General features: G+C 43.1%; 1 protein-coding gene and 1 non-coding gene across 2 annotated transcripts; both read left to right on the top strand.

Moving 5' to 3' along the window:
* The first annotated feature begins 7,626 nt into the window (after positions 1-7,626).
* Positions 7,627-12,994, top strand: HEB1 (ARM repeat superfamily protein). The gene is made up of 6 exons (XM_086509118.1): positions 7,627-9,079; positions 9,200-9,667; positions 9,766-10,842; positions 10,937-11,111; positions 11,219-12,180; positions 12,709-12,994. The coding sequence occupies exons 1-6, from the start codon at positions 8,006-8,008 to the stop codon at positions 12,850-12,852; spliced, it is 3,900 nt and encodes a 1,299-aa protein (XP_086365244.1). The 5' UTR covers positions 7,627-8,005; the 3' UTR covers positions 12,853-12,994.
* Positions 12,995-14,484: 1,490 nt separating this feature from the next.
* TRNAQ-UUG (transfer RNA glutamine (anticodon UUG)) lies at positions 14,485-14,556 on the top strand. Its single transcript has one exon. It is a non-coding gene; the product is annotated as a tRNA-Gln (tRNA).
* The last annotated feature ends 9,769 nt before the right edge of the window (positions 14,557-24,325 follow it).

Genomic DNA, 24,325 nt, shown 5'->3' with positions numbered 1-24,325 from the left:
GACAGTCTTTATATGAGCTATTTTAAGCCTATGAATCAAGTAAAAACTTAATTTGGCCTTAAATGTCAAAAAAAAGTAAATAATCTGAGTTTTGGCCAACTCTTGAAATTTTTACCTCGAAGTGTCTTTGAGCTTACCAACTGGTTTAGACAACTTTTAAGCTTACTCTCTAGTCGGATTGAGTGGTTTCGAGTCTTTTCGAGCTATTTCTAGCCGTAGACTTGAAATTTTTCAACTTCCAATAACAACTCACACTTGATTCTTTCAGAGAGAGCAATATTCTGAAATCCACTTCGGATCCTACTTACCCTACTCCTAGATTCTCATGCAATGGGGTTGTGGAAAGTGTCCACAAACACTCGTTTTCTTGTTTTTTATGATTTTCTGAGCACTGATCTTAAGACTTGTCTAGTCTACCAATTATCCTCAAAATCCTAATCTATTTCTACAATCCTACGATCCTAAAGGCACTCAGCCAGTACGATTACTTCCAAGCTACCTCTACACAGCTTCTAAAAGAAAGTTTTGAACTCTACACCGTACCTAGAGGAAGTTAAAGGATAACTTCATAAGACGCTCGTGCTTTTTTCTAGTTTAGGTCTCTTTGATCCCCAACAACGGCGCCTAATGTGGGACGCATGTCTAACCTCACTATCCTATCTTATTGCAGTATTAGCGAGAACCACGAAATTGTCAATCCATGGGACGAAGCTGACTCGACTAGTGCATAGAGGCTACAAGAGGTTGTCAATCTCTCAGAAAACAACTAACAACTCGCATTTAACTCAAGCTACACTCAAGTGACTGAAATCACCAAAAGCCAATCGCTCATCGGCAAACAAATCACATCTGTTATAGCATCAAATGACATCCAAACATAACGCAACTTCTAGGACATGTTTATAAGACCTAAGCACACATGCTTATGGTCTCAAACCCCACTTTAGGTCAAGTTCCAAAATCGCGATAATTAACAGCAGTGGATTTTTGACCTAGTTGTTTTTGACCCAGAATGCATCTAAATGCTTAGTAATGATGCCCCAATACCCCGCCTATGCTTAGTTTTTTATTTGAAAGTGTAAATTCTTAGTTATGATGAAATTAGGCCGCGGGTCGACACCACCAAAAGCTACAAATTACTGTGAACTGCTTATGTCAATGCGTAGAGCTCTTACCTACAGTTGCAATGCAACAAACGCAACTGCAATGTGACAACCGGGGAGGGAGTAGGAAGCGCGAGAAGGAGAGGAGTGAGTGCCGTTAGCTCACGTTGTGTATTTCTTATCCAAAACTTATTAAAAACTTACAAAAATTGGCTTTTATACCTTAAGCCAAGGTTTTTGGGTGGTCAAAGCTAATAATCTGGAGTTCTACCAAAGCTGGGAAATGACAGGTTGATACAATCTGGAAGCTTGTAGCCCCGGCTCATTAATTACAGAGTTTATCCGAGAAAGTAAGAGTTACAATATTCTCGATTTATCAAAATAATAAGTGTTTTACAAAGAGAACTCTAAAAAATGGTATCCATAGTATCTTGCTGCTAACAACAAGTTTTATAGAAGAAGAAGAGGCACAAAAAACCAGCAAGGAAACAAACATTAAGAACTGGCTCATGACTTGTAACCACATGGCAGCTGCGATGTTCCTCGTGTCGTGACAGCCCTACCTCCCCCTTCTTCCATAACTCTTAATTGTCCATTTTGTATGGCAAAATTCAGAAACACATGTCTGGTTGGAGCTGCACCAGGTGGGGATGAGACATCAACAACAACCCGGGTCTTCATTGACGAATGAATTTGCAGCTTTGATCTATGTTGTTTCACAATTCCTTGCATGGTTAAAAGAAGAGTTTACGTTGAATCATTCGAAAATATCTGACACCCTAAACCTGCCAAGAATAACAACAAACAAATAATGCATGCCATTACTGCAATTAGGAAGATGTCCCACTACCTCCTCGTGCAAAAGATCAATGTTTAGCGGCGAGGCGGTCCGGGGCGGACAACAAGAGAGGCGACCTCTAAACACCCCTCAAGGCTCCCGTGCTGCTCAATTGGGGCTGGGGCAACCACAAGCACAACACAACAACAAACCCACAGCCAAACCCAAACAAGATAGGGGCACCACCTAGTTATGGTATGCGAACTAGGACGCAAGAGAGATTTTGGCACAACCAAGAAGATGCACCACACAACACACACAAGCAACCTCACACCAAGACACACATGAAATGGACCAGAGAGAGCTAGAGCTAAGGGAAGAGAGAGAGGGAAGGATCTTGCGTAATACCTTATTTGTGACTTGCAAATGGAGATGGTTCGTTATGATGCTATCATAGAACTTGTACAAAACTCACTCAATGCTTAGTGATTGCTAAACATTGCCAAAACACACACACACTGTCTTAGGGTGTGGGAGACCTCTCACCACAATACCCTCTTACAATGGACAAAAAACTGGCAATGAAAAACACACTAAAACACTTTCTAAAATCAAGATCAACCGATAAAAACTCAAAACACACAAGTCACCTTGAATTCACCAAACCGTATTGCACAAATGGAAGGACGAAGATTTGAACGTCGAATCACGCCTTTGATGCACCAAACCTCAATTTATTGATGATGAAGGAGCATATACAATAGTGGTTTTGAGATTTGTGGAACTCACGCTCTCTCACTTGCAATGTGTAGCTTGAAGGCTTCTCTCACACCAAGAGTGAAGCTCACAAGTGGTTGCTACACCTAAGTCTCTCCTCACGCATAGAGTGTTGGGGTGCTATGTGAGATATTGGAGGTTGTTTTACAAGAAGGAGAGGGGCCTATTTATAGGTTGGAGACCCCTCATTAAGATTATTAGAAATCCTAATTTACAAGCTAACAAATCAGGATTTTGATTTTTTTGAATATCAAAACATTGCAGGCCTTCTTTGTCTACTTGAGTCATGGATGTGGGCTCAAAAGAGAGCATTATTGATGGTAGATAAGGTGAAAGTAAAGTTTTAAGTAAGGGGAGAGAGAGAGAGAGAGAGAGAGAGAGAGAGAGAGAGAGAGAGAGAGTTACTTTGTACATGTCTTGAGGTGAGGTGTCTTTTATGGTTAGGTCAATTCTATTTTGTGTTAGTATGTTAGTGGTTAGCGTTAGTAATCACTAGAAAGTTAATGTTACATTTACAATGGGTAGAATGAGGTGGATGGTTGAAGTAAGATGGTTGAATGAAGTGAGCAAATCCTTGTGATGATGAAGCTTGAAGAAGTTTTGGACTTACTTGTGTAGGTTCTCAAAATGACTATCGATCTTCTTCTTCGTCTTCCCTTCTTTACGCCACCGCCGCCAAGGTTGATTATCGTGATGAAAATGGTAATTCCGTTGATGAGATCTCTTGATTTGCAGAGGTTAAGCATGGTACACATGCTGAATTTATGTATATATATAAGGGGTAAGATGGAATTGTACTTTGGAAGTAATAGAGAGAGGCATAGAGATGGTGTATATACATGGAGAGCTCATATGAGAGCTATGGAAGTAAGTGGGGAGGTTAATGGTGAAGAAGGTGAGAGAAACCATTGAAGGTGCAGGTTTGAGTGAGGGATTGAGAGGAATGTGTGTGTGTGTGTGTAGAAGTGTGGAAAGAGGTGAGAGAAGACTATGGGCTACTTGTGAGAAAAGTGGGCAGATTGGGGTCCACTAAAAAAATCATAGCTCACCGTTGGTAGCTCCAAAAATCATGAAAAAATTTGAGGTGATTATTCAGAGCGTGGGCTACATTTTCTCTTTTGACCACTGCTCCAAATTCGGAGTGGAGATAGGTGCCAAAACTCTCACCAAAAAGCCTGTTTTTTATGCCTGCAAAAGTCTTTTACTGGCCCCCTCCTTTGTTGAATTTGTACAATGCATCCAAGAGTGAGCCCCTACTTTGTCATATTATAATACAAAGCATCCAAGTTGCCCTTGACCCATGCATGGAGGAGGATTATTGGTGAATAAAGAAATATATACATGGTGGGACTAGTGTATGGACTATTCATGGACTTTAGCTCAATGAGCACATGGTGTTAGAATAATGAGTAAAAATAATAATAAAAATATGGAGGAGTTATGGATATGGAAAGATATTGGAATCATATGATATGGTCCCTCCTTGAATTATTTTGGGTGAAAGAGGAAAAGGTATGCAAGTAAATAATATAATAAAAGTAACCAATGAGTAGAAATCAATTTTTTGTTTTCACGAGGGTGAGGGTGAAAATGTGGGAGTGATTTGTATAAAGGAAAAATATGAGGTTAGAGTATATACATATTGGCAAAAAATATAATTATGGTGTAAGAGGATGAAAGAAGGTGTACATAGGTTTAATAAAACACACACCTAAGTAGAAATATTTAAATAAAATACCAAAATAATTATAAAAAATCCCTATATTTAGGCCATATATACAATGAAATATTTACACACAAAGAGGCCATAATATATTTTATTTTTTTGATTTTATTTATTTTTTTGACTCAACTAGCCCAGTGACTAGCTAGCTGAGGGTTTTTTAAGAAAATATGGAAAAAGTCCCCTAACTCACACACGCCTATTTACAGTGAAATGGTAGGGATAGCCATAGTGTTTGGGTGATTTTGGTAGGGTGAGGTAGCTTACTATGGCAATTATGGAGAGCCGAAAAACGGCTATCAGCGTCATGGATGCAAATTGGGTAAATGTATCTGTATCTGCAACAACAAGCACCTCCTTTGTTTCCACAATCTGAGAGTCCTCTTGTCTTTCTCAAGAGGCAGTGAGGGCGGTGTATCTCCAAGCCCAAGGGAAGTCGAGTCAGCGGAGCCCTCTTTTGTGTTGCTTGCTCTCCCCTCCTCCTCCCTGCATTCCTCTTCGTCTTCTTGGCCATCTATATCCTCCTTGATGTCTTCATCCTCCATTAGAGTCCACTCATAATCTCTAGCCTTCTCATCTTCTCAGTTCGACTGAAAATCATCCGCATCCTCCTCTAGCTCCTTGCCCTTGAAGTTGCCCATGGGCTGGCTCCTGTCCTTAATGTCGTCCATCATGACATTTAACCAAGGAGGTAAAACCTTAAGCCGCCTCTGCATTCAGTCAACCAAATGAAACCACAAGTTAGACCATTCATGCATACATTTCATACATAACAACATCGAGGATTGAGCTCAGTGTTAGCCTCCATTCAACCCAACATGTTTAGATGAATGTAGCCAAAAAACCAACACCACAAGCAGCCTGTAAGAAACCATCAATTTTACATAAAATGATTTCAATCAAGACGCCAAGAATTAGCTTAAAATCCCTCCAAAAGCCACTGGTAAACTAGGACAACTACCAACAAACAATGCACTACCTTGTAAACTAGGACCAAGAAAGCAAACATGCCTCAACCACAAGTAATTAATCATAAGCAAGGATAGTATTCGTTGACAATGCACTGCCTTGTAAACTAGGACCAAGAAAGCAAACATGCCTCAACACAAGTAATCATAGACTTCGTTGTGTCTAAATCGACCATTCAATAAACTAGGACAACTTCTAGCAAACAATGCACCTTAAGATAAGCTGGGACTAGGCAAGCAAACATGCCTCAACTCATTAATGGTAAATGGTTTGCAAGGATAATCCTCCAAGGTGATTATGCCTAAATCAGCCATTTAACGAGAGAAATCTGAATGTGGACCTAAACCCGTCTCAATAAACCAGGACCGCATTCGAGCAAACAATCCACCTTCAAGTGAACTAGGACTAACAAAGAAACATGCCACAACAAATGTAATAATGAAGCACAATGCAATAATATGTAAACTCAATGGAGTGTCCATGGTGCTTACATTCTTTTCATAGCCTTCGTCAATTCGCTGCTGGTTGCGGTCCATGCGCTCTTTCACAATCTTCTCAACAAACTCTACCTTTGAGACTCTTCTAAACTCAGGCCTGAGCTTATCCCACTTCTCAGCTGCTCAAAGACGATGAAGGCGCTCTGTTATTTCAGATTTAATGCAAACTTTCTATCTCTATCGCATCTTCGCTTGCTTGCGCCACTGTGCATTGTCTCTTGCATTTGGCGGTTTTGCTCTTGAGCCCAATTCAGCATTGGAATGCCTACCTCCCTTGCAAAGGGGAATGGCCACATCAAGCTCATGCTCTATCTTTAGATGCCTCTCCATCCGTAATCGAACCAACTCAAAGTGGAACTGCTGAGGGCACTTGTCGCTCACCCGACATTGCTGTGCAAGCCTTCCATTAGGCAAGAAGACCTCAACATATGGCAAGGGTTTAGCCATGGCTAAGGATGCACCAATCCCTCTGTTTCCTTCTCCCCTCAAAGAATCCATATTGTTTTGCACTCCGTCGCCTACCATTTCGACGCACGGTTGATCCCTCTTGCCTTCACCAACTTTTGCTTTACCAAGATTCTTTTGGTTTTCCTTAGTCCTTCCAACCTTCTTCTCATCCACTAGATTTTCATTCTGATCATGCCCTTCAAACATGCCTTCCAACTTCTTTCTTGGGCGCGGATTCGCTGATTTTGGTGTCCCCACTTGGGCCATCTTGCCTGAGCATGGAGAAGGCTGATTCTCCATTTTCTTTAACTCCTTCTCCCTTAGCCGAGGGCTACAACGAGCAATTTTTACAGGCAAAGCCTCCCCCGTGCCCCTGCCAGGATCTGGCCCATGCTTCTTTCCAACCAGCTTCTTTGCATGCACCTCTTGATGTGGCCTTCTTGGCTCCATAGTTTTTCCTATGGTGATCACCATAGAATGAACCTTTTATTGTAAGAAACACCAACAGCCATTCATCATAGCATGGAAACATGCAAGCACCATAATGGGCATCCTCACCATACACGGACAAGCAGGACAAATCATTCGGGCAAAAATATGCAGGAAGGAGAAGGGAGAGGGACACATCTCTCTCTCTCTCTCTCTCTCTCTCTCTCACACACACACACACACACACACACACACACACACACACACACACACACACACACACACACACACACACACCTGGTAGTCCTGCCTACCATCCCAATCTGCACCTGCGCTACAATCTCCACCTCCGAGAGGACCTGCGAGGCCTGCGCCCTGGCTCCAATCTTTGTCTGTGTAAATTAGTATAGAGGCCCCAAATTGCTCGTCCAACGCAATGTAGGCCCTCCCCCAAGCCCTCTCGCATCAGCTAGCAGCAAAACTTCCCGCACCCAGAACGCTTTCACTCAGCCCCTATCCTCAGGTCCCCATCACGCGGTACGAGGTAGACCCTCATGAGGCCTCATGCAAGCCGTCCACCTCAGCCCACCCCCACCCCATTATATGCCACCTAGGACTCCACCTTAGCCCATTCGCGCCACGTTTCCAACCCACGTCATCCTCCCGTCCGAGTTTACCTCCTTACGTCCCCATTTACCAAACCCCGTCCAAGTTTACTTTTTTTAGCCACGTGTAGCGCCCGGATGACCTCAATCACGATGCCCCACTTTCGCGCCCTTGATCCCACCACTTGGACTTCCTCAAAGCTCCCGTGCCCCTTAGTGTTGAGGCCGTGCTAAGGGAATGTCTTCTTAAGTCTAGAAGGCCCCCCGTGTATTTTCACCTTGTTTGAGTAATGACCGTTCGTCTCAAAAGGAGCATTCAAATTGTTCCCTCGCCATGTACAGCCCCAGAGGTGAACTTTACTTACAGTTTCTTTCTTGCTGGCTCGAATCCATCGCTACTCAGGCCATATCTTAATGTTTGCTTAAAGCATGCTGGAGCCTCCTCAATTGTCTACAAGGCTCGGAATTGGACGGAAGTAGGGGCTAAAGCATTTCGGCAATGCAGCTTGAGGAGCGCCAGTATGTGGACGCCACTGTATGCAGAGTGGGAATTTCGGTAACATGAAATATAATTTTCCTCCATTGTGCTTAGATTTGGCGCTTTCTCCACATCTATGCAGATTCAAACAACAGATAGAAATTAGGGTTCAGCTGCTTTTGATACTGTGCATAGCGAAATGGAGGAGATATTCTTGGCTGCCTTGGATTCATCTCCTGATGAGCTGCTATTTCTTATTGTGAAGAACCAGACACGCCCAAACAAAGCTGCTCTCAAGTCTGCCATCCACAGAAGCTCCAAGAAGCAGGCTGCTAGTCTCTGCAGTGCCCTTGCCCGCTTTGCAAATGTCCAAGTTTTAGCATTTCAAAACCTAGGTAACTCACAATTTGAACATGTTGACTGCTTCAAAACACCCTCTCCTAAGCACAAGAGAAGAAAGAGAGCTTGCTCTTCTCCCGCAGCAGGGGCAAAAGGCCGAGGTCAGGACAGTGGAAATAGTGGAAGACGAGTATTTGTCATGGCCAGCCTCAAGGCGTGTGCCATGATAGCTCAATTTGGGCTTTCACATCCTCTCAAGGCTTTTCAGCCTTGTGATCTATTCCCTACAGTACAAACACTCCATGATCAGCTTGTCTTCTTTGAAGACGATTTGGAGCTACAGGATATCATAGCTACACTTTGTGAGAATTGGTGGAAAGATAACCTCCCTGGAAGAGAGTCCCTAATTGCACAGTCCCTGCCTTTTTTGCTTTCAAAGTCATTGGAGGTTGGTCGCAAGGTGAATGTTCATCGTGTATACGGCATGCGCGAAGCATTTGTTCTGTTTGATTTTGTTGATGAGACCATAGAGGACTTGAAGCATCTTCTCATGAGATGCATGCTCACACCTGCCTATCTGCGGTCTCCTGATGGCTGGCGTTTTATATCATTTCTCTTCAACATCAATGTCCAACTCACGAAGGAGCTTATTGTGATGGTGAGGTCTCAGATTCCTTTTGGTCGAAAGTCAATCCTTGAGGCTTATGGGGATATAATTTTTCGAGCATGGAGAACAGCTTCAGGCCCTTGTTTGCAAGAGATCGAGGATTCATGTGTGCAGGGCTTGATAGAAGGTGCTGTCTATGCGTCCTCCAAAACTTTGGCATCCTCAATCCGAAAGGTTTTGGCGGCATTCACTTGCCAGAGAGCTCAGGATGGAGTAGAAACTTTACTCTTCACGCTTCAAGAGCCCATTCTTTTTAGATCCCTTCAGGTTAGCGGTTTCTTGGTCCGAGAGTCATTGTATGTAACAAGCTCTAGTTAGTATTAGCACAGACGACTTGTTTATTTGCAAGTAATCATATTAATTGTTCTGGTTTGGAAAATGTGATAGGTAGCAAATTCAAATGTTCGGCGGAACGCTCTGCTTTTGCTGATAGATATGTTTCCTTTGGAGAATCCCAATGCTTCAAAAGAGGAGAATGATCTACTACTAGAGAAGCAGTTATTCTTTATGGAAAAACTGCTAACTGATTCATGTCCAGATGTTCGAGTCACAGCTGTAGAAGGTGTTTGTAGGGTGCTCCGATTGTTTTGGGAAGTGGTTCCATCAGGATTAACTGTTAAACTCCTCTCCAAGATTGTTGATGAGGTTGCCCATGACTACTCCAGTAGCTCAGTAAGGTGTGCAGTCCTACAAGGAGTCACATACCTGCTAGAAAATCCAGCGAGTCATGATCTTCTGAAAGTAATCCTCCCAAGGCTTGCACCTTTGCTTTCTGATTGTAATCTGTCTGTGCGTATTGAGATGGCGGATATGCTCCTAGCATTGAAAGGCATCAGAGCAATCTCATTCTTGAAGGTAAATCACTTGGCTAACTATGCGTTCTTTGTCGTTCCTCTGTTTACCTAAACACATTCAAATAATCAGCATGTTGCGTCATTGATTATCTGCCGCAGGTTACAAGTCTGGAATTGCTATTATCTGCACTTGAAAGCGACAAGCCGGCAGTTGCAAGGCGGCTCACCAAGCTGTTAATCCCTTCTTATTTTCCTTCAAAAGTCCCTGTACTCGAAGCGTGCAATCGTTGTGTTGCCTTGATAAAGCGGTCACCGAAGGCTGGAGTAAGGTTCTGCGAGTGGGCTTCAGCTGAAGGGGTTACTCAAAGCTCTCTATTGGAGCTTGTCAGGGTTCTTGTTGATCTACTGACCTCTCCAGATGGGACCTCTCCACATGGGCTAGAAGCTGAAGCGCAAGAAAGTATTTTTGCTGTCCTGAACCAGCTCTGTCACACCCTTGCAAATCAGAAAGAATTGAAGATGTTACTGGGTGAAATTCTGACAAGCAAAAAATTGAGGGCACTCTTGAGCGGTGCTGCCACTTCCAGTTCACGCACCTCCATTGTACAGATGGTTTCGATCATCAATCCAACAGACGTGCCTGAGCTTTTTGAGTATTGTAGCCAGATTATAACTAATTTCTCGAAGGCTACTCTTAGCTCCATTAACTGCAATGAAGCTAGGTCTGTTCACTCTTTAATGCTTGCATGGGGTGGCTTTGATGACCTTGTCAAAACGCTTGTTGAACTTCTTGCCCAAGTTTCTGAGGGGAATGAAGGGCTGGGTACGACCTTTGTTTCTGCAAAGTCCGGAAAGAAGAAGAAATCTGACAGCAAGTCTCCGTGGACGAAGTCTATGAAGAAAAAAGTCACATTAGGGAAACCCAAGAAGGGTGTGGAGGTCCCTAGACCATTGGATAATCTTCAAAGTGCCTTAGGTGCTGCTTGGCATCTTGAGAACCTTGTAGAGGTGGATGAAACAAGGCAGGAACTTCTTGCCCATGAAAGCTTACCTACTCTTGTATCGGGCTTAAGGAACGCAGTGCATTTTGTTTTGCATAGCAGCATGGAGATTCCTGTTTCTGACTTCTTAAAAGGGTCTCCAATAAGGGCTTATGCAACTTTAGCGGTCCACAAGATGCTGAAAGAGAATGCTGGACAGAAGACAGGAAATGCCAAGGAAAGACAAATGGAGCAAGTGAGTAGCTTGAAGCAACTTCTACGCAAACATCCCAAGTCTTGATCTGCATGTCACTTATTTTCTCATCCATATGGCTTCCCAAATTTTGCAGAATAACTCTATACTTCAAGTTTCTAAGGAGCTGATTGAATGGACAGAAAGTCTACGAAATATTCCTCAACCAACCACCCCCATGTTCCAAATGAAAAAACGAGCCAAACGCTCTCGAAATTGCCAAGCTCAACGTAGAGAGGCTCTTACAGACATCTCAAACAACACTCCTTGTGGTATAGGCCCTTTCAAGTCAAGCACTATTTTCTTGCCATCTTTTCAAATTAACGTTGTATTGATTCATTGTAGAGCATTTACATGTTTTAACGGGTTTCTTTCACAGGTGCAAGCACCAAGAACAGCTCCGAGGCTGAAGTGTTTGTAAGCAGGGTCAATCTATTGAACACTTCACTTGAGAGTCTTCTATATTTTGTCTCACTGAAGCTGGTGAAAGATGGTGCTCTTCTGGGAGCTTGCTTAGAATATCCAATGAAGTGGATGGAATGGATAATGAGCTGGCTGAGGAAATGGGAAGTGGTGGAGGCTAGCAGTAAGGTTTTGGGTTTCAAAGCCAAGGACATCCTTCCATACATCAAAACTTGTGTATCTCATTGTGGAAAGATGTTGTATCTTACGCTGAGAAACAACACAGAAGAAGCTCTCAAGTTTGCAGACTTAGCAAATAGCCTTCTGAAATTTTTGGTTTTCAGTGAATCCATTTTTGGCTCGAAGGGATCAATGTCCTTGCTTGCAGCCCTAAACCCATGGTTCCCAGACCTCTTAATCAGCATATCATCCTTGACAGTAGCTTTGATCTCAAGTGAAGAGAAGGCCGATGCCTCGTGCCTTTGCTTCAATGACTTGGTCTGCCTCGGCCAAAAATCTTTGAAGCCCTGGGTTGCTAGTCTTGTTGCGTCTGCTTCTGAAACAAGCAATCAAGAGGAAAATGAACCCGGTTCTCCAATGGCAGAAGATGAGCACCCTGGTCAAGAAGATCGTCAAGAGCCTGAAGAATACTTGCAACCTGCTTCAAAGGTGGATCAGAAGCTTGCTTTCTCAAGGGAAATTCTTGGCAGGATCGGCAAACTGCTACAAAGGGGAGACCGTCTGGTTTTGGAAGGCATATCTTCTCTCTTCTTATGGCATGCTGCAGCCTCCTTAAATACTGAGGATTATAGTGCAGCAGTTGGGGCGCTGCGCATTGTCTGCCAAAGGTTCTTGGGCTGCAGGCTCCCAAAGAAAGGAGGCCCAAAAACATTCATTTCAGAGCCATTTGTAGCAGCTTTCAAGGAGATGGACAAACAGGTAAATATGATGATGGATAGAGGGAAATCACAGTCTCACTTCGATAGCAAGGACCTTCACAAAGTAAAGGACCTTTTGCACACCGTTCTTGTATCAATATCAGACTATAATGAACTTTAGGGTGGAAATTAGCTTTGCATAAGTTCTGCTGAAGAGATTTCCTTTATAATGTACTATGTTAAGTTACAAAGAGGAGTATAGCTCATTTGGGTATGGTGTCCAGAAATCAAAATCTCTGTGTGTCATTCGGTGTCACTTTCCATGAGTCTGCTTGTTGCATTAATGCTTGTAATGGCAATATGTTTTAAAGGTCACTTTGAAAGCTGTACACAAAATCTGATGGTATGTAGCAGGAGTTAGCTTGCATACCTTGTAAGTTGTATTTGTGGGAGCAAGCTAAGCGCTTCGAAATGTAGCCATCAGTCAAGAGTAAAGAGGCTTGATTCTACCGTCAAGGTCGAGGGTTGGGGGACTGCATGTCATTGCAGTCAAACAGACAGTCATTAAATGCTGTAATCAGAGCTGCAGCCGTTGTGGATGTTAACCATGTCAGCTGCTGGCCACAACTCAGAGGGTGACACCTCAGCACCGGGGATGTTATCGCCGTTTGACACATCAGCACCTGGAATGAAGCAAGAACAGTGTTGGCAGAGGGATCTCAATCAGAAGTGACAACTCAGCACGGAGAATTTTCTGATCTCTGAAGCTCCTTCCCCGTGCATAACTGTCGCCCCTCTGCAGCACTGTTATCATTGTGACTGACCCCCCTAGCCTTGACGCTTGACAGCCGGTAATGATCCCTTGCTGACCATTCCCCAGGAAATTAATGCTTCCGCACGACTCCCGGCCTCTGCCATGGATTTTTGGGAATGATCAGGAAGGAACCATTCCCTACACCATTAAAGTGGTCACATTTCAAACAAGGTGTCCATAGGGACAAATGGAGTAGAGATGAAGAAAGAGGAAAATCAATTGATATGAAGACACAGCTTGAACACACACACACACACACACAGAGAGAGAGAGAGAGGGGGGGGGAGGGGGCCAACTAGAAAATTCTACTTGTGGCCCTAGATACAAGGCCACATTTTTGTAGTAAACATCGAAACGATGCATTAGCAACTGCCTCCGGCAGTTCCAACAAATTAAGAAAACATAAATAGAGAAGGCATTTCTTGGTACTGTTCAAAATTTTGAAAAACAGTATTGTGGAAAATTTTAGAGGTAAACTGGCTACATTGGATTGGAGGGGTTCTATGCTAAAGTATTGAGTTTTTGTAGGTTTTCTCTCCTCTTAATTGAAACTGAGGCTGATTGTAGATGCCCAAGATCTTCTGGCGAGAGAAAAGAGAAACACATGACCCCAAAATTAATTCTCATATGTATTGGTCGAAAAATGCCTGTAATTGGAGAGTATTAGTGCAAACCAGACTTGGGCAGAAGAGTAACCACATGGCTGAAAGTGCTATGTCTACCGGCAGAACACCACTATTGGATATCGCCGGAGCAGTTGATTTGGGTGGCCCATTTCTCTGTGCAGTGCAAGCTCTTGGGGTTCAAGATGTGTTGGATAGGGCATCGAGGTCTCTTTGAAAGATTAATAATAATAATAATAATCAGCCAAAAATTTATCAAAATGAAATCTGCCAAGGGTTTGAACATTGAAGCCTAAGGTACTTCACCAAAAATGCTTGTCATCAGATTATCCCTCAAAATTGGGCTTCACAGACATTTTTGTGATCGTAAAATGGTGATTTTTCATGGACAAAACGCTCATAAGGTTGTATTGCCTCGCACGGGATATGTGCGATTTGCTACTAAATAATAATAATTATAATTATTTAATAATTTTCTGTATTCAACATGGATACTTAGCCAAATCTTTGATCAAGCACAAATGTATACATAGAGATGTACCCAAATCCTTGATTTCGTGCAAGGTTTCTGCATACGCACATACGTATCTAGGCCTATGTCTATTCTTGTGAAATCCATCCAATGCAGATAATGCCATCAAGACAGCACCAAGTGCGACTTAGTGGGCATGGCAGCCAGTCACAAGAGTTGAGCCTTCTTCACTAAATTGAAGCATGTCTTTCAACCTCTTCCCGCAAGGACCCGCATGTGCCTGAACTACATCACGAAACCGCAGCAGCAGAACTTTCTACCATGTCCACTAAGCTTCAAAGACGCGCAGTCAGTTGTAGGGTTTCCAGCCTCTGAATCAACCTTATCAAAGTCGCTTATGTAGGTAGAGCAAATATAATAGTTATATAGCAAACTGTCCTCGTTACGGGCGTGCTTGGTTCCGTGGTGTAGTGGTTAGCACTCTGGACTTTGAATCCAGCGACCTGGGTTCGAATCCCAGCGGGACCTTTTTTGAGCTCATATATGAAATATGAAATTTGAATATGTTTATTTCTCTAAATAATGTGTATTTTAAGAAAGAACCCCATTACTTTATGTACCCTTCTTGCTCATATATGAAATTTTAACATGTTCATTTCACTAAATAATGTGTATTTTAAGTACCCGCCATATACTGCAATTGGGATTGGCTTCTACAGCAAGGTGCTAGCCCAAATAGGGATACATGCTTCTATTGGCTCGACTAACCCCACACTCCCTCTTACTCCACGGAGTCGCCTTATGTACAAGAGAAATGGCCAAGAAAATTATGGACACCCCAGATGAATGATGTAATATCTCTCCATTGAAGTATTAATGAAATATATGCAATTGACTCTCTATCTCGCACATTATGTTTAAATAGAGCAGCCACATCATGGAGGTGAAGTTTTGTGTGGAATGTTGGAATTAGAGTTGCAGAGAAACACACACAGCTTGGAGAAGACGAAGGAAGCTCAAGGCACACAATAGAGAGTGTGTTACTTAGTGTGCAATGGAAAGATAGATAGCCCTAGAGTGATGGGCGTATATACAATGCACGGGGGAAAAAACCTCCTAAAGAGGGAAAAAATGCCCCGGCGGTCCTAGTGTGTTCACACACATCACTACCACATGTATATGGTAACAAATCCCCCCTGGAGTGATGCGGTGAACGAGAGCTGGCACATGAGTAAAGGGAAGTGCCATGCCCTGAGGACAGGATCAGTCCACAAAGGGGAGTAAGCCCAAAGCTTTGCGGAAAGCTTCAAGCTTCTCACGAGACAATGCCTTTGTGAAAAGATCTGCAAGGTTGTCCTGTGTTGGCACATAAGCCAAGCTGATCTCTCCTGCTGAGAGCCTCTCCCTGACATAGTGGTAATGCACCTCAATGTGCTTTGTGCGAGCATGAAAAACTGGGTTCCTCGCAACTGCCAATGCGCTCTGACTGTCAGTGTAGATAGTGTTGGCAGTGTCCTGTCCAACACCCAAGTCAGCCATAAGGCGTCTGAGCCATACACACTCAACCGTAGCTGTGAAGACTACCCTGTACTCAGCCTCACAACTCGAAGTGGCCACAGTAGGTTGCTTCTTGCTCAACCATGATATACATGAACTGCCAAGCATGAAACAAAAACCACTTGTGGACACTCACGTGTCAAAACAACCAGCCCAATCTGAGTCCGAAAAAGCATGTAAGTCTGGCGGCAATGCTCCCCCCTTGGGATAAAACAAGCCAAGATGTAAAGTGCCACTAAGGTAGCGGAAAATCCTCTTGACAGCCTGCCAATGCTTAGACCCTGGGCTATGCATAAATCTGCTGACCTGCGAGACTGCAAACTGAATATCTGGCCTCGTGTTGCATACATAAATGAGGTAGCCAACTACAGTTTGGTAAAGAGTGACATCAGCAGGATCGCCAGCATCATGTAGACTCAACTTCAAACCTGTTTCCATGGGAGTGGCAATAGGTTTGCAATCCTCAAGTCCAAACATACATAGCAATGTCTCTATGTAACTTTTCTGACACAAGGCAATACCACCATCACAGTGCTTAAACTGTATACCCAAGTAATGATGCAACAGCCCCAAATCTTTCATCTTGAAAGTAGCATTCAAATCAGCCTTAAATTCAGCAATATGTCTCTCATTTGGTCCAGTGATCAGCAAATCATCAACATAAAGAACCACAATGAGAAATACATCATCCTCACGCTTTACATACAATGTGCTTTCTGTTGGACTGTTACGAAAGCCTCATTTAGCCAAATGAGTGTCAGCTTTCTCATACCAAGCACGAGGAGATTGCTTCAACCCATACAAAGCCTTCTTACATTTGCACACTTTGTCCTCTTGTCCTTTTATGACAAAACCGCGAGGCTGCGTTACATAAACTTCCTCAAATATGTCACCATTCAAGAAAGCAGTAACAATGTCTGATTGATGTACATCCCAACCAAAATGAGCTGCCAATGCACATAGAAAACGCACAGTAGTCATACGACAAGTGGGAGCAAAAGTCTCTTCATAATCTATGCCTTTTTGTTGTGCATAACCCTTTGCAACAAGTCGAGCCTTATGGCGATCGATCTCACCATCCGGCTTGCGTTTCAACTTGTAAACCCACTTCGTACCAATGGCCTTTTTGCCAGGAGGCAAATCACATAAAGTCCATGTGTCATTCTCTATAAGTGCATCATATTCTGATTTCATGGCAGCAATCCACTTATGGCGAGAGCCTGAACGAGTACGACTAGATAAAGGTGCATCCAATTTACTGTCACGCAAAGTGTGCACTAGCCATTTTGGCATACCTCTAGCCTGCTCATTTTCAGCCCTTTTCTCATCAAGTACATCATGTACATCTGCATCAGTAATAGGCTGTTCTAAAACATTTTCAGAAACCCCCATAGGCTGTACATTTGCCTCATTGGAACTTACATTCGTATTTCCACCACTGAAAAGAGGCAACAAAGTGTCATAAATGTCCTGTGAGCTTACATTACTGTCTCTAGTACATGACAGCAAGGGCTGAACAGAGTCTTCCACAAACACTACATCCCGTGAAACCAGAATACGTTTTGTTTGCGGATGATACAACCTGTAACCTTTGCTTTCAGCACTATAACCAACAAAAATACATTTGACAGCCTTATCATCCAATTTTCTGCGCTGCACTTGTGGCACCAAAGCATATGCCAAACAGCCAAAAACACGCATGTGCTCAATAGAAGGTCTTCTATCATGCCATGCTTCATATGGAGTAATAGACTGCAAAGCTTTCGTAGGACACCTGTTAAGTACATAAGTGGCACACATGATGGCCTCAAGCCAAAAAGAATGCGGCAAAGCTTGACTTTTGACCATACATCGTGCCATTTCCGTTAGTGACCTGTTTTTCCTCTCAGCAACACCATTTTGCTGAGGTGTATAAGGCACTGTACATTGGTGTTTTATCCCACGACTAGCCAGAAATGCATTAAATTCATGAGACATATACTCCCCCCCTCTATCGGAACGGAGGGTGCCCATAGTACATTTTGAGACATTTTCAGCCATAGCCAAAAATTGTTTGAAGCACATAAAAACTTCAGACTTCGCTTTAAGCGGAAATACCCATGCATGCCTAGAGTAATCATCAATGAAAGTCACGAAGTACAGGTAATTGCCCAAGGACGGAGTTTGCATGGGCCCACAAACATCACTATGCACAAGCTGCAACCTGCATGTGGCCCTAACTGAGCCATCCTTTGGAAACTTAGAACGCTGCATTTTACCCAGAATACAGCCTTCACAAACATGTTTGACAGGTGCTTCAAGAGGCGGCAAAGAAGCAACCATATCAGATTTCTGCAAATGCAGCAAACTGGCAAAATTCAGATGACCAAAACGTGCATGCCAAAGTTTTGCATCTGAAATAGCCCTTGAATCTGCAACAGCATTTGCAAAATTTTGTCCACACTTGTCATACAAAGTGAGCTTATACAGCCCACGACACAAAAGCCCAGATGCAACAATTTCATCACCAAAACTGAGATCATGAACTGTACATCTGTCATCCACAAATTTGACTACAAGTCCAAGTCTAGCAAGTGCGGATACAGACAAGAGATTCTTCTTGATCCCAGGTACATAAAGTGCATCAACAAGTGTGAAGGAACTGCCATTAGCAGCAATGTGCACAATCTTTCCAACTCCCTGAACTGGATAAGAGGCGTTGTTGGCACAAGTGACTGAATTCCCATGAGGGACAGACTCGAGAGAGGTAAACAATTCACGATGTGAGGTAATGTGCTTTGTAGCACCACTGTCGAAATACCACACATGTGAATCTGCAGCAACTGACAAGCATGCATCATGGACAGCAGGATTGAAAGTGCACTCTGCGCTAAAAGCCCATTCTGCATCAACATCAGCATCAGAATCTCCTTTCACAGAAGACTCAACAATGGCTGCATTTGTAGTGGAACCAGCATTTGCAGTGGAACCACCCTCTTTCTTCTTAGCCTCTTTGGCCTTCAACTTAGGACACGACTTGATCAAGTGATCATTGGCTTTACAATAATGGCAACACATCTTCTTTTTGCCCTTATCACCAGAATTGCTAGACGAAGTGCTGCCACCAGAAGCATTAGGAACAGAATTTTTGCCACTCGCAGCAGAACCATAAGAAGTGGCTGCATTACTGTTACCACCCTTTCTTTGAGAAGCAATAAAAGCCTGTTCAACTGCACGCTGCCTAGTCCTGTTTTTTCTAGAAAGTGACTCTTGCAACAGCAATGTGCATAATGCATCAAACTTGACAACTTCAGGATTTCCTTGGGTCATCAGTCTCCAAGTACTAGCAAAAGTCTGGTAGGAATCTGGTAAGGCATCAAGAACAGTCTGCACAAGGAAATTGTCCGAAATGACTTCACCTGCAGAAATGAGTTGCTCATTGATATCCTCATTGCGGCTTGCATAAAGACCTGCTAGAATATCCCAAGCCTGTTTTGCAGATTTTGCTGAACGGATGTGAGGAATAATGGTGCGCTTCACAGACAACGCAATCAATGCATGAGCCTGCGCATCCTTAACATCCCAACGAGCTTGTTCTGTCGTAGGCAAAACAACTCTAACAGCTGCAATCCTTGCAGCAAGACCTGCAACATCCTCAACATCGCCTACATCTTCAGCACCAGGACGTACATCAATGCCTTGCACAATGTTCCAGACACCTTTTGACACAAGAACATGTTGCATCATATAAGCCCACATAGGGTAGTTGTCCCCATCCAACCTGTCCTCAGCAGCAAACATCTTGAACACATCTGTGTTGTTGTTGTCAGCCATGGTAAATGCTGCACCTGAGGTGAAAACTGCCCGAAAATAGGAGAAATGGAGCGGGAACAACTTGTGCTATATAGCACAAACCGTAGAAGACTATAAGGCACCTGTTATGCAGAAAACGGCACTGACAAAAAATCTGCACAAAATGACGAAATAGCCTGTGCAGTACTGACCGTAGTGGAAACGGAGGCCGAAATGAGCCCAAATCAAAATTCTGAGCAGACCAAGCTCTTCGAGCAACCCCAAAATATTTGTCGACCTGCGAACGCTCGCCAAAGCTCACTGAAATCGGAGAAAGTGAGCAGGCGTGTGCTGGAGCAGCTGGCGACTAAGCCCGGGAGGACGTGACCTGCTCTGATACCAATTGTTGGAATTAGGGTTGCAGAGAAACACACACAGCTTGGAGAAGACGAAGGAAGCTCAAGGCACACAATAGAGAGTGTGTTACTTAGTGTGCAATGGAAAGATAGATAGCCCTAGAGTGATGGGCGTATATACAATGCACGGGGGAAAAAACCTCCTAAAGAGGGAAAAAATGCCCCGGCGGTCCTAGTGTGTTCACACACATCACTACCACATGTATATGGTAACATGGAATCTGAGGCAATCCTCAGCTGAGTGCTCCGTTTCAATTTGCAAAATTGAAAGGGTGGAGAAGTTTCTATTTTTAAAAAAATAGAAGGCTGAAAAAAACTAACCGCCCCCCAAATCGTCTCTCTCTCTCTCTCCAACCGTTTGACGAAAATGCTTGCCCTTCTGTGTCCTGTGTGAAGGCATCTCTCTCTCTCTCTCTCTCTCTCTCTCTCTCTCTCTCTCTCTCTCTCTCTCTCTCTCTCTCTCTCTCTCTCGTGCCTGCGCGCGCGCAAGGTAGCAAGGCCCCAATCTTTGTGAGGGAGGGGAACAGCGAGCTGCTTGGATAAACTGCCGCAGGCTCTCTCTTTGTTTCTCTCGTGTGCCGAGGTCCGTTTGTATGAGGTGCTCAGCACCACGGAAAGACAGAGGAGGGTAGCATGGTCATGCGCACACAAGCCGAGAGCGAGCTAGTGAGACGTGGTCTTCGCCTCGCCTGCGTACTGCTCAAGAGCCTAGGGTTTTTTAAAAGTGCCACATGGTGGCATATTTAAATTTTACTAACCTATATACTAACCTCATGGTCTGTCGGTAATAGAACATTTGATTTGAAACGCGCCTTTAGGCAATACAGACCATGAGGTTAGTATATAAGTTAGTATATAGGTTAGGAAAATGTTCAATTATGTTTTATAAGCGTGGTTAACTATGAATTGTCATTTGCAAATTCTACTTATTATAATCGATATGAGTGTCAAAGGGGGAGGGGGTGAATGGATGGATGAACACTTGAAATTAAGTAAAGTTTGTATTTTTCTAGTGTACTGGGGGCCACACAACTGCTTCGCACCCTTGTGGCCACCCTGCCTTTTTGCATTTTGAGTACTTATGTGGCCCCGAATACACCAAAAATCACAAAAATCACTTAATTTCAAGTGTTCATCCATACATTTACCCCCTCCCATTGACACCGGTGGACCCAAAGGTTGTGCAACGAGAAGACAATGTTTAACTTTAAAACATGAGGAAATTGAAGAGCATAAATGATTTTGAACATTGATTCTATTGCTTTAATCATCAACAAAATGTTGGGATACAAAAGTAGGGAGGCTAATACAAAAATATATATTCCACTTTGGCTAATGCTTGAAGTCGCACCTCAATCGGCATGCAAGTTGCATGTCCTTTGGTTATATAGTCACTCTCTTTGTATGTATGTCACAAACGTTGGTATCCTCTAACACAAAAATGATGTGGGCCTCAACAACTTCTTGAATCGCCTCTAGCACCATGGCTTGCATTCTATATTCATTTCCATAGCTTTGAAGCACTAGGCTCCTTCATCATGCGAGCAAAGGGGTTTTCACAAATGACAACTCTATTGTCTTCTAGTAGTGTTGGATTTTCGCAAACGCCCTTGCGATTTCGTGACGAAATTGATAGAGCAAAAGACACCGTTCGCACTCTCACACACCCTCGCACCTTAACACAACACAAAGAATTCACTTATTGTCCTCACCTCACACACAAAAACTCGAGGACTCAATGAAAATCCTCCCCCCAAACCCAATTCAAGCTCCAAACATCTCGACCTAGAAGCCCTTGCCTGCTGCCCGCAGACATGTGAATCGAGTTGATCAAGGCTTAGAATCACACTCGATGGCGATCATAAGACACAAGAAAAACCATCAAAAACTCAAAAACTTCAGCCACAAAACGCCTCTCTCAAACCATTGCAAAAGCTTTCGGCCATTTTTTACCATTTTTTATCTTTTTTAGGGCTAGTTCCAGTCCGCTTGGACCCTCGATGGGCATTTTTTACGAGAAAACATAAAACAGACTCCAAAATCCACCAAATTTTATAGGCTCAATTCTTGATATTCAAACTTCACTATCACATAACAAAATTCTATTTTTGACCACCTCTAAAGCAGTTTGCGCATCACTACATATCGGGTGCTGCAAATAGACAATTATCGCACGTGTCAAATTTCTTGGATGAGATGAGAGGACACACTGTTACCATATACATGTGGTAGTGATGTGTGTGAACACACTAGGACCGCCAGGGCATTTTTTCCCTCTTTAGGAGTTTTTTTTCCCCGTGCATTGTATATGCGTCCATCACTCTAGGGCTATCTATCTTTCCATTGCACACTAAGTAATACACTCTTTGTTGTGTGTCTTCAGCTTCCTTCGTCTTCTCCAAGGTGTGTGCATTTCCCTACAACCCTAATTTTAACAATTGGTATCAGAGCAAGTTACGTCCTCCCGGACTTAGTCACCAACAGCTCCAGCACACGCCTGCTCACTTTCTCCAATTTTAGTGAGCTTTGGCGAGTGCTCGCAGGTCAACAAAATTTTTGGGCTAGCTCGAGCTTGTAGAGCTTATTCTACTCAGAGTTTTGATTTGGGCTCATTTCGGCCTCCGTTTCCACTACAGGCAGTAAGTATTGCACATGCTATTTCGTCATTTTGTGCAGAATTTTTTCCAGTCCCATTTTCTGCATAACATGACCTTACAGTCTTCTACGGTTTGTGCTATATAGCACGTGTTGTTCTCGCTTTGTTTCTCCTCTTTTCGTATAGTTTTCACATCATGTGTAACATTTACCATGGCTGACAACAACACAGATGTGTTCAAGATGTTTGCTGTTGAGGACATATTGGATGGGGACAATTACCCTATGTGGGCTTACATGATGCAACATGTACTTGTATCAAAGGGAGTTTGGAACATTGTGCAGGGCATTGATGTACGTCCTTGTACTATGGATGCATGCAATGTTGAGGATGCTCGAGGTTATGCTGCTAGGGTTGCTACTGCCAGAGCTGTTTTGCCTACGGTTGAGCACGCTCATTGGGATGTAAGAGATGCATAGGCTCATGCATTGATTGCATTGTCTGTGAAGCGCACTATCACTCCTCACATCTGTTCAGCAAAATTTGTAGCAAAATCTATAAAATAGGCTTGGGATATTCTAGTAGGTCTTTACGCAAGCCCCAATGAGGCTAAAATTGCTTTGCTGTGTAAAGAGCTAGAATCGAAGATTATGCATGAGGAAGATGAAATGGACACTTTCCTTGCTGGTGTCAAGGATGTTTAATGAGCAACTAATTTTGCAGGAGAAGTCATTTCTGACAGTTCACTTGTGCAGACTATTCTTGATGCTTTGCCAGATTCTTACCAGACTTTTTATAGTACTTGGAGACTTATGACCCAAGGAAACCCTGAAGTTGTCAAGTTTGATGCATTACATTGTTGTTGCAAGTCTCACTTTCCAAAAAAAAAAAGGACTAGGCAGCATGCGGTTGAACAGGGTTTTATTGAAATGTGGGAACAACAATGTAACCACTTCTTATGGTTCTGCTGCGAGTAGAAAAAATTATGTTCCTAATTCTTTTGTTGGCAGCACTTCATCTAACAATTTTGGTGATAATGGCAAAAAGAAGATGCATTGCCATTATTGTAAAGCTAATGATCTCTTGATCAAGCAGTGTCCAAAATTGAAGGCAAAAGAGGCTAAGAAGAAAGAGGATGGATCCACTACAGGGTCCAATACAAGTGCAGTGATTGTAGAGTCTTCTGTCAAAGGAGATTGTGATGCTGATGTTGATGAGAAATGGGCATTTAGTGCAGAGTGCACTTATGATCCTATTGTCCATGATGCATGTATGTCAGCTGCTGCAGATTCACAAGTGTGGTATTTTGACAATGGTGCTACAAAGCACATTACCTCGCATCGTGATTTGTTTACCTCTATTGAGTCTATCTCTCATGGGAATACGATGACTTGTGCCAACAATGCCTCTTATCCTATTCAAGGAGTTGGAAAGATTGTGCTTACTGCTGCAAATGGCAATTATTTCGCACTTGTTGATGCATTGTATGTACCTGGGATAAAAAAGAGCCTTTTGTCTGTATCTGCACTTGCTAGACCTTGTCTCGTAGTCAAATTTGTGGAGGAAAAATGTACAGTTCATGATCGCAGTTTTGGTGATGAAATTGTTGCATCTGGCCTTTTGTGTCGTGGGTTGTATAAGCTCACTTTGTATGACAAGTGTGGACAAAATTTTGCAAATGTAGTTGCAAATTCAAGGGGTGTTTCAGATGCAAAACTGTGGAATGCATGTTTTGGGCATCTGGATTTTGCTAGTTTGTTGCGTTTGTAAAAATCTGATATGGTTCCTTCTTTGCCACCTCTTGAAGCACCTGTCAAAGATGTTTGTGAAGGTTGTATTTTGGGTAAAATGCAACGTGCTAAGTTTCCAAAGGATGGGTCAGTTCGTGCTACATGCAGATTGCAACTTGTACATAGTGCAAACTCCATCCTTGGAAACGTACTTGTACTTTGTGACT

This window comes from Adiantum capillus-veneris, chromosome 3 (assembly GCF_014529385.1).
Source record: "Adiantum capillus-veneris isolate H3 chromosome 3, ASM1452938v2, whole genome shotgun sequence".
Classification (NCBI taxonomy): domain Eukaryota; kingdom Viridiplantae; phylum Streptophyta; class Polypodiopsida; order Polypodiales; family Pteridaceae; genus Adiantum; species Adiantum capillus-veneris.
The sequence above is the reverse complement of the archived record's forward strand: the minus strand, read 5'-3'. Positions and strand labels throughout refer to the sequence as shown.

Excerpts from the sequence above, each read along its gene's own strand:
- HEB1 (XM_086509118.1), top strand. The coding sequence starts at position 8,006 with ATGGAGGAGATATTCTTGGCTGCCTTGGATTCATCTCCTGATGAGCTG. Across the intron at positions 9,080-9,199 it reads TTCTTTTTAGATCCCTTCAG|GTAGCAAATTCAAATGTTCG; the intron begins GTTAGCGGTTTC and ends AAAATGTGATAG. Across the intron at positions 10,843-10,936 it reads AGGAAAGACAAATGGAGCAA|AATAACTCTATACTTCAAGT; the intron begins GTGAGTAGCTTG and ends CAAATTTTGCAG.